Genomic DNA, 10,864 nt, shown 5'->3' on the forward strand with positions numbered 1-10,864 from the left:
AGAAGCTTCCTTGAAAAAAGAAACATCCTCTTCCATTATATATATATATATATATATGAAATTCATCGATGTACATGCATGAATTTCATTTTGCTAATTTATTCATCGACGTATATGCATGAATTTTATTTTGCTAGATTAAAAATATTAATTTTTTTTTATGTAACTAGTCCCGTATCATAGAATCTATATTAACCGGTTAGAGTTTCTAGTGACTATAATATTAAATAATAATTTTTTAAACAAGATAATTTTATCATCTAGAAATAAGATTCCAAATCTATTCTTTTCATTAAATTTTTAAGGCAATCGTGGTGATGTATAGTGCAAATTGAAAAAAAGGTAATTGTCGCACAGCTTATTACACTATATAGATATATAATCTTGAATAAAGAGAGTATAATTACATTAATTCTGATAGAAACAAAAAAAAACAAAAATAATACTAGACGACCACTTGGTAATTGTAACGGAATTGGTATTGATTTACACACTACGTCTAGTACCATTGAAAGCCAAGTCATGCTGTAATTAAAAACAAAAAAGGCCATTAATTCATTCTCAGTGAAAACATAATCATATGTAAATTCATAAACAGGAGGGTGATAGAAGTTTGCGTCAACTTGGGAATGGAGTGTTGTCTACTTGACCGATTGAAAAGCCATGGTTATCCACACGATTAATTGTCTAGTTATCTTTCGTTCCTGGAATAGTTTTTGTTTGACGTGCAAGCATCTGATTCAGCGCCTCCTCTGGTCTATAAGAATTTTTTTTATTGATTACATTTAAACTAAATCTATTTTAACAGAACATTTAAATTATATCGACAGATATTTTGTTCACATATATTATAAATAAATAAATAACGTCATATATAACATGTTTTGGTAATCATGTATTATAAATTTAGCTCGCATATTTCGTTCACAGGTTCACACCATTTAATTCATATCACTGTTCTCGTGTTTCTAGCTAAAACAATCGCATTTACATATTTATCAAATATTAAGCTAACCGAGTAACTGACAAGATCTTCTTCTTCTTCTTCTTCTTCTCCTTCTGGTAAAACTTGAATGCCAAATAGAGAGAGAGAGAGAGAGAGTGTGTGTGAGCTTTCAACACTTATCATTATTAATTATTGCTGCCACCCATTCGAGAACACTGCTTTCTCTTGAAGTGGTTCTGTATTGGAGTATGTGGATTACATCTAATGAAAGGGAGAGCAAACAAAAGTGAGCACGGCGCCGAAATTTAGAGTCCCCTTCATACATGTGTGCTCATGACAAGAGTTATGAGAATGGTTTTATTCAATATTGAAAAGAAAATAAAAAATAAATCGCTAAATTTATTTTTCTTTTCTGGTTTCTTTAGAGTCGCTGAAATATTGGAATGGGTCTTTTCGGTTTATAAAATAGATTGGTAATTGGAGTACTATAGTAGAAGATGGGATGATATATGAACTCCTACTTGCCCATCTCTATTTTGGCTCGTCCACAATCACCCAAATAGAAAAATTGAGTGAAGAAGACTGTTGTTTGTCTTGCTCTACATCTCAAACCCAAATTCACACAATATGCATATAATATCTGGATATATATTATCATGCCTCCATTCTTATATTTTAAAACATAATAATTTGCACGTTCTCTTCCACGTCAATTTCATCACTTCCCGAACGCTTGCCACTATCCCCCCCCACCCCTCCATAATCACCGCTCTTTACATTCTTCTCTCATGCCCCTCTCCCTCCCAGCTCCCTCTTTAGTTTTTGGGAACTAAGACCGCTTTCTTTCATCGTCTTACTCTTTCGCTCTCAAAACTGATTGCTAATAAAAGACCATGTCTACTGTTTCACGGTACCTCTTATCATTTATATAGAATCAACCTCGGAGACAAAAAACCTAGCTACAAACGTTATGAATAAGCTCTTAGATTGGCCCGAACCAATAGTTCGTGTACAATCCTTGTCCGACAGCGGCACACCCCTGATTCCTGAGCGATATGTCAAGCCCCCGCTAGAGAGGCCATCCATAAATTCCACTACTTCAATGGATGTGAACATCCCTGTTATTGATCTTGTCGGACTATACGGTGATGATCATGCCCTCCGTGCCGCTATACTTGACCAAATTTCTATAGCATGCCGGGAGTGGGGATTTTTTCAAGTGATTAACCATGGTGTTAGCCCTCAATTGATGGACCGTGCCCGAGAAGCATGGAGGCAGTTCTTTCATTCGCCCATGGAGGTTAAGCAAGCTTATGCAAACACACCCAAGACTTATGAAGGTTATGGTAGCCGGTTAGGGGTTGAAAAAGGTGCCATACTTGATTGGAGTGATTACTACTTCCTCCACTATCTTCCTTCAACATTGAAGGACTGTAACAAATGGCCTACCATTCCAGCTGATTGCAGGTATATATATATTTCAATCCATTTTCATAATATATATATGCGCATATCTTTTTGGTTCTTCATACTTTTTAGCACACTAAAATTACACGAAGGCGTCTCAAGTTGCAAATTCGACGTGTCATATTGATTTCCTATATATGATACATCGTACCTAGTAATTGACCGCACTTTTGCCGGCCACTTATAATTATCATTACATCTAAATGTTGGATATCAACCATATATTTGGATTTTACCTAACTACCATTTGGTTTATTAGTTATCTTTAAAGCCGCAATTTCAATTTAATTAGTTTTAAGTAACCCTTTACTAATTTGTAGGGAAGTGCTTGATGAATATGGCAAGCAATTGGTGAAGCTATGTGGGAGGTTAATGAAGGTTTTATCAATAAACCTTGGATTAGGAGAGGAACGACTTCAAAATGCATTTGGCGGCGAAAATATTGGGGCATGCCTCAGAGTTAATTTTTACCCCAGGTGTCCACAGCCTGACCTGGCCCTTGGTTTATCATCGCATTCGGATCCCGGTGGCATAACCCTTCTCTTGCCAGACAATCATGTCCCTGGTCTTCAGGTTCGTAAAGACGAGAATTGGATTACTGTAAAACCAGCTCCACATGCTTTTATTGTTAATATTGGTGATCAAATTCAGGTAACCTACACTCTCTATTTCTCTCACTAGATTATCTACATACGAAATATCTATCTCTCTATATATATATGCGCGCTTGGTTGAGAATTGAAATTTATTACATGTATAGGGCACATATGTTTTTGATGGATAAGTGGTGAGTATTTATGCAACGGGTGGTCCAAAGGTTTTTTAGTAACTTGTCATTTGGTCCCGTTTTAGAACAGTGACGAATGAGGGAGAGTGGTCTCATCAGTGATGAATAAAAGCTTGAAGTGATTTGAGTGAACAGATCCAACATATAACATGTACCTTAGATAGATCAAGTCCTAGCCAATTTTAATAACTTAATTGGCATGAATACATAGCTTCTTCTCTTAGTTTGAAATTGTGGATTAATCAATGAAGTTTCTCAGATTCCTAGAGAGGGGGGGAAGCATATATATACAGCTTCTCGTTTAGACCTACATAACCAGTATTGTTCTTCCCGCTCTCAGAATTAATTAAGAAGATCATACATAGACCTCCCGCTTTTCTTCTGATTTTCACAAACACAGATGACCTATCCAGTGCCACGTTTGAAACATGTGGAATAGGATACAGAAAACATATATTTAAACAATTGTAACAAAAAAGAAAGCAAATATATAGGTGTAGTGAGTTCTTACAAGGATGCATATAATAATTAATTACAATTTAACTTATCCTAGGATAATAACTACCATCATGGCTTATCCCTTGTTAACTACCATTCCATCAAATTAATTATATGTACCATTTTTCTGCCTAAAACAATATGGAAGCCACCCACCTAATATATTCTCCATTGTAAATGTCTTCGAATATTAATTTCTGGCAATTGTCGTTATTTAACTTACGATGAAGTGGCCGATGAAGTTAATGGAAAGCGTTGATAATAAATAAATAAATTATTACATGAGGAACCTTAATTGAATTATTAAATTATGGAATCTAAATCAAATGATCCCTAGTTGGGGTCGTACTTTTAGACGATTTGTTTAGTTCCCGTAGATTTCATTAGGATTGCAAAGTTCACAAGCAGTCTAGCATCTCGTTCCTTTCATTTGAGCAATTTATTCCTTACATTTCCTGTTTTTTATTTAGTTTTTTGAACGATGCCATGTGATTTAAATAATAAATAACATAATTAATTGACCGTCGCAAACTCAATCTCATTTTGAAGTGATGCACGTAGTAAACGATTTTGTTCTTTGTTTTCTGATATTTCGTTTAAGTAGGTGCTAAGCAATGCAACTTACAAGAGTGTGGAGCATAGAGTGATAGTAAATTCATCGAAAGAGCGTGTCTCTCTTGCTTTCTTCTACAATCCAAAGAGTGATATACCCATAGAGCCATTGAAGGAGCTTGTGGCGCCTGACAGACCTCCACTCTATCCAGCGATGACATTTGATGAATACAGACTCTTCATAAGAATGAGAGGTCCCCGTGGCAAATCCCAAGTGGAGTCTCTAAAATCTCCGTGATGATGGTGACGATAATATTTAGGAAATTTTTTTTCTAGATAGTTTATTACATTATTGTAAATCACAAGCAAACACCCCCTTCATTGGTTAGAATTTGAGCAACTATACATCTTGTAATCATAGAGGAGAATGCCTTGAAAAAAAAATCGTGAATTTATGATATAACTAAGCGGCAAGATAAATAAAAAATGAGAAAAAATATTCTATACTTCCATTTCTTGTTTGAGAAAAATTTGGGCCCAAAAAGATTCCAATTACATCTGTCCCGTCTAGGTACCGTTGATTAAGGCAACAAATCGCTGTTTAAAAAACATGTGTGTTTAACATTTAATTGATTAACGAGGCACGCACGAGGCAACACTAAAATAGCAAAATATTTCATAAATAATTATTGAGTCAATTATAATCTAGTCTTTATGTTTTATCAAAATAAATTAATTAAATTTTGTACTAAACCATACTTAGTTTAATAATTCTTTTTTTTTTTCAAAAAATGCTTTCTTTTCTCCTCAAACTTGTTATCATTTAATTACTTTTTTTTAATCATTTGTATTTTTTAAAAACGAAAAAAATCAAATAAATTGAAGATTAAAGAAACATGAAATAGACAGAAGAGGTGATTTATAAATAAATGCTAAAACATAAGGATTAAATAACAATTATTAAGACCACGAGGATTAATTAATTATTTTTGCTAAACTACTAAGTTATAATTACCCATGATTATTTGTCCTTGTAATTGACAACTAAATTTTTTAACTTCTGCTTCAAGACTTTTCAAAAAGATGAAGCGAGAATAAACATGTGTCACTCTACACAATGGTAGGTGGAGCCATTTATTTTATTTATATCCCGTAGACTGAAGCACTCATACATCACTGATTTATTTCTGATTGAATGAAGTCAAAGATCAAAGAATGCCATTGTTTATGACAACTTATATTCGCATTATCCAATTTTAAATCATTTAAATTTTCAAACTCGCAAAAGACGTGTCTTTTGCACATATGTAAGGTTTTTTAATCTTTTTTTGGTCCCTTTTTAGCTTTATCTCTGTCTAAATGGACAAAAACATAATATATTAGCAAATTAATACATATACATACATAATTAATATTGAAAATTAATTTTCTATGCATCAATCATGTTTTAAAAGTCTATTTTGTCAACTATATATGTGGGTTAAGTTTCTTGTTGAATTATTATATAATAACCAAAAAGATCACGTTTTATTGTCATGTAGCTTTAAGATCAAAATCATTGCGTTGTAATGGAAAGGACTTCACTAAGGATTTTTTTCTTACTGCTGGCAGATTGCATGATTTAACAAAATCTTTATTTATATAATGAAGTTAACTTATCGACAGGTTTTTTTAAAAAGAATCTTTGAAAATGGCTGTTGAAAAATAGTGTCAGTATTGTTATCATCATGAAGGCAATTTTGGGCGGCCTTTGGCTTCTGATCACTGTGTGGTGCTATCTACGAAGCGCAAATCCAAGTCTTAAATTAAGGATTTACAAGTTGGGTCTAATCTTTGATCGATGTTGATGTTTCTTTAGTTTGGTGTCCCACTTTGGTGCAAACTGTATCTCGAAACAGCAAAAGCAAGAATTTGTGCTGTGATATAACCCTGACGTGATAAGACATACAGCGAAAATATCAGACCACCCACAACAAGGTTTGGATCCTTTGAATGAAACCTACACTCAATCATCTAGTTCAATATCCAAATACCCAATAAATATTCTGAGCTTTTACTCGTCATATCCTAAAAAATGTGATGCAACCATATTATTCAATAGTTTCACCCACATTTAACTAGTGTTTTGCCTATGTTTTATATATAAAATGCCTTGATATTCTTTGTTTTATGTTTTGAAGGCACTTTTGGATGAAAGATGCAAAAAGGAGTAAATTGGAGATAATTGGCATATTTGACCTTCAGTCGATGTTTTGTGCAGAGCGTGAGCTCTAGAGGTTGAAATGAAGTGATTCCAGTGGAATTAAAAAGGTAACATCCATACCTTTCTGGACATCTAAGGCAAGAAAATAAAATAAGGAAGAGCATGGAAATCGCAGCCTTCAAAGTCAAATCTCGCAATCTGCCAGTGTTGACCTTTGGCCATTCCAACTTGAATATCTGGAGCTACAGAAGTCCAATTGATGCAAACTCAATTTTGTTGGATTCATGACTCAAAGTTATATAAACGCTCAAAATTTCAGCTAAAAAAGATTTCATATGAGGGAGATATGATTTTTCAAAGATGACATCTGAATTCTGCCAGCAAACAGGTTTCGTGAAGAAACGAGTCCAAATGACATTCCGAAGCATTTAAACCGATATCCAAGTTTTTATTTCAGCAATTTAGCTCCTCTAAATCAAAGCTTGAAGATTTCATGCAAGGCTATTTCTCCTTTTTAGGAAAATAGTTATTGAAGTACTTAAATGTAAACAGTCTACTTAATGGAGGACTATTTTGTAAAATAGAGACCTAGGGTTTCCTAGGATATAAAAAGAATGAGAGAAGAGAAGGGGAGCAGCCAGCCAAGGAGAGAAAAACGCCCCCTTCCTCTAAGAAACCCTAAATTATGCATTCTTTCTTCTTTTTGATTAGTTGTTCAACAAACATGCAAGGCTAAACACTTTTTCTTGGTTGCAAGGACACGGAAACCTTCGGATTTCAAGAACTGTGAGATTTATTTTACCTTTTCTTTTCAGTTTATATGATGAATATGTTTGTTCTCCTATGCTTATTTTTCCTATGATTGTTTATTTTAATTGCTAGAGCGGACTCTAAGTTATTATTGTAGACAATCTATTGTTAAGTTTGATATCAAAACCGGAGTTGTGGTATATGAACTTGTGAAGCAACTGAGTTTAATAATTGTGGCGGATCTACGTTATTAATCTTAGGGAGAACATTCAATCAAATCAAACATAGACTGCGGACAGTTATGTTTTCTTGATTAATCAACTTATCTAGTTCTTAAGGCTGCCATTGAATTAAATTACTAGTGCGGACACTGTGGTTGTTTGATGGTTAGGGCTAGTTATACGGCGGATCCGTTAACTAACCAATGTTAAGAAGAGATAAATATTCAGAATATAAATTGATGTTTCGTTTCCATGATCAGTTCTGATTTCTGTAGGTGGATGTGTGCTTGTGACCAAGGTTTGTTCTCTTGATAATTTTCTGATTTTATTAAATTTAGTTTGATAGTTTTCTGTTTTCTTTTGCTTTAGCCTAGATAACGTCCAACCCCCCCCAAATTGCATATCATCTAGCATAAAAATCTGACTTGAATCTTTCTCGTGGGATCGACCCCTTGCTTGCTCTATACTATCTTGTGTGTTGTGTTTGAAGCTAGGGTAATTAATTTGTGCGACCGCGACATCGCAACAAATTTTGGCGCCGCTGCCGGGGAAGTAATTTTAGTTGATTCTTGTGCTATTATTTTTATTTTCTGTGATTGTTATTTCTTTTTCTGAAAAAAAAAAAACAGAATTTTTGTTTGCTGCGGTACTGTTCATTACGGCAGCGGTACTGTTCAAAACAGATTTTTTGGTGGAATTAGGTATCGGCCATTTGTTTCCTGAAGGGAAACGACGTTCTAAATAGGACTAGTGGTAAACCACTAGCCCCACCCTATCGAGGCCAAATTCCGCTGTTTTCTAGGGTTTTTAGGCAGTTTTTGTTTTCTACCGTAGGATTTTCGTACAATTTGCATTGTTTTCGATCTCTTGTGTGGTTGGTTTATTTTGAATTTTCTTGATGATTTATGCCAGTAACCCGTTCTACTAATCAAAATCAAGTGCATTTGGATCTCGAAATAGAAAAAAACTTTACGCAGGTTACGAAAGGAAGCTCGCCTTAACACCATGGCTGTTGGACGACAACAAACACTCAAGGAGCTTGCTGCTCCTAACGTGGAAAATCAGCCATTGTGCATAAACATCGACAATAATGTAAACTTTGAGCTCAAATCTGGTTTTATACATTTGCTACCAACTTTCAATGGTCTTGCAGGAGAAGATCCTCATACTCATCTCAAGGAATTCCATATGGTTTGCGTTGGCATGAAACCGAATGGAGTTGATGAAGAACAGGTTAAGTTGAAAGCTTTCCCTTTCTCTTTAAAAGGGGCAGCAAAGGTATGGCTTTTCTCCATTCTCCCAGGTTCAATTGGAACGTGGAATGGCATGAAGAAGATCTTCCTTGAGAAGTATTTCCCAGCATCTCGAGTTGCCAACATAAGGAAAGAAATATGTGGGATTCGACAATCTCATGGAGAGACACTTTCCGAGTATTGGGAAAGATTTGAGCAACTGTGCATTCAATGCCCTCATCATCAAATACCCGATCAGCTGCTCATTCAATATTTCTATGAAGGATTAATGCCTACTGACCGTAGTATCATTGATGCTGCAAGTGGAGGGGCATTGGTAGATAAGACACCCGAGGCTGCACGCCAATTGATCTCAAACATGACAGCCAACTCGAAACAATTTGGCACTCGTGGAGACTTTGCAAATAAACGAGTAAATGAGATAAGTATTTCTAACCTTGAGAATAAAGTTAATGATCTTACTTCTCTTGTGCGTTCTTTGGCTTGTGGCAATGTACAACAGGTGAAAGTTTGTAGCATATGCTCCTTACAAGGACATGCTTCAGATATGTGCCCAACAATGCAAGAAGATTACATTGAACAAGCTAATGCAGTTGATGGAGCATTCAATGGACAACCTCAGCGTAAGTATGATCCTTTTTCCCACACGTACAATCCTGGATGGAGAGATCATCCCAACCTACGGTATGGGAACCAGCCTCAACAAGGCAATCAAGGCCGACAATTCCATCCCCATGGATTTCAACCCCAACAGAATTATCAAGCAAGACAACCCCCTTCATTCACGAACTCCAATGTTATGGGGTCGTCATCCAGTGATGATCTTCGTGAGATGATGAAAACTTTGGCTTCTAACACTGTGACCTTGCAACAAAATGTCATGTCTTTTCAACAGGAAACAAGGTCAAGTATTCACAACTTGGAGAAGCAAATGGGGCAAGTAGCTTCAAGTGTGGGGAAATTGGAAGCACAAATGAATGGAAAATTGCCCTCCCAAGCATTGAATCCAAAAGAGAATGTTAGTGCGATCATGCTGCGAAGTGGGAAAGAACTTGAAGAGAAAAGGTCGAAACAAATTGAGATGGAGGAAGAAGAAGAGATAGAAACTGAATTGAGTACAAAAAAGAAACATCCTTCTCCTTCACAAATTGAAACCACGACCAACACTCTAAAGGTAAGTCCTCAATCAATGACTTCCAGTTTTAAAACAATTCCACCCTTTCCTGTGAGTTCTTCTAGGTCAAAGAAAGAGGACAAAGAAAAAGAGATTTTAGAGGTTTTCAAGAAAGTAGAACTCAACATTCCTTTGCTTGATGCTATCAAGCAAATTCCCAAGTATGCAAAATTCTTGAAGGAGTTGTGTACTACTAAGAGAGCTTTCAAACTGAAAGGTCATGAAACGGTAAGTATGGGTGAAGTTGTATCTGCCGTTGTTCAAAAGAATCTGCCTTTGAAACAAAAAGACCCAGGTGCGTTTACTATCCCATGTGTTATTGGTAATGCTAGTTTTAAAAGAGCTTTATGCGATTTAGGTGCTTCCATTAGTGTTATGCCCAAACATGTTTATGATTCTCTTAGTCTTGAGCCTTTGAATAAAACTAGCATTGTAATACAACTTGCGGATCGTAGTTTTGTTTACCCACTTGGTGTGATAGAAGATGTCCTAGTTAAGATTGATAGTTTGGTCATTCCATGCGACTTTTATATTCTTGATATGGAACATGATTCTTGTGATTCATCAAACAGCACTCCTATATTGTTTGGGAGACCATTCTTGAAAACTGCCAATACAAGGATAGATTGTGGTAAGGATACTTTGTCTATGGAAGTAGGAGATGAAAAGATTGAATTTAATTTTCATGATGCAATGAAATATCCTTATAGCAATGTTTATTCTATCACATGCTATGACCAAGTTGATAAGTGTGTGCAGCAAGTTTTTGATTTTGATTGTGAGGATGGATTAAGCGTAGCTTTGAGCTATGGCTATGATTTTACCGAGATAGAAGAGATGGAGAGGCACATATGTGTTCCCCAAAATGTGCACGAATCAGCATTGGCTTTGCAATCATTGCAAACTGTTCCCCATGGTAATGTCTTTGTTGATTTAGTACTCTCACATAAAAAGCTTTTGCCATCTATTTTACAGGCACCCGAGTTAGAATTGAAACCTTTGCCCGATAATTT

The 10,864-nt window shown here is 35.4% G+C and overlaps 1 protein-coding gene across 1 annotated transcript; it reads left to right on the forward strand.

Annotated features, from left to right (window-relative positions):
- Positions 1-416: 416 nt before the first annotated feature.
- On the forward strand, positions 417-4,762 carry LOC133705116 (jasmonate-induced oxygenase 2-like). Its single transcript, XM_062130223.1, has 3 exons — positions 417-2,413; positions 2,734-3,064; positions 4,303-4,762. The coding sequence occupies exons 1-3, from the start codon at positions 1,917-1,919 to the stop codon at positions 4,546-4,548; spliced, it is 1,074 nt and encodes a 357-aa protein (XP_061986207.1). The 5' UTR covers positions 417-1,916; the 3' UTR covers positions 4,549-4,762.
- Positions 4,763-10,864: the final 6,102 nt, after the last annotated feature.

Source organism: Populus nigra, chromosome 10, assembly GCF_951802175.1.
Source record: "Populus nigra chromosome 10, ddPopNigr1.1, whole genome shotgun sequence".
Classification (NCBI taxonomy): domain Eukaryota; kingdom Viridiplantae; phylum Streptophyta; class Magnoliopsida; order Malpighiales; family Salicaceae; genus Populus; species Populus nigra.

Bases quoted from the DNA above. Each gene is read 5' to 3' on its own strand.
- LOC133705116 (XM_062130223.1), top strand. From the start codon at position 1,917: ATGAATAAGCTCTTAGATTGGCCCGAACCAATAGTTCGTGTACAATCC. The intron at 2,414-2,733 runs GTATATATATAT...ACTAATTTGTAG, and splicing joins ACCATTCCAGCTGATTGCAG to GGAAGTGCTTGATGAATATG. The intron at 3,065-4,302 runs GTAACCTACACT...TCGTTTAAGTAG, and splicing joins ATATTGGTGATCAAATTCAG to GTGCTAAGCAATGCAACTTA.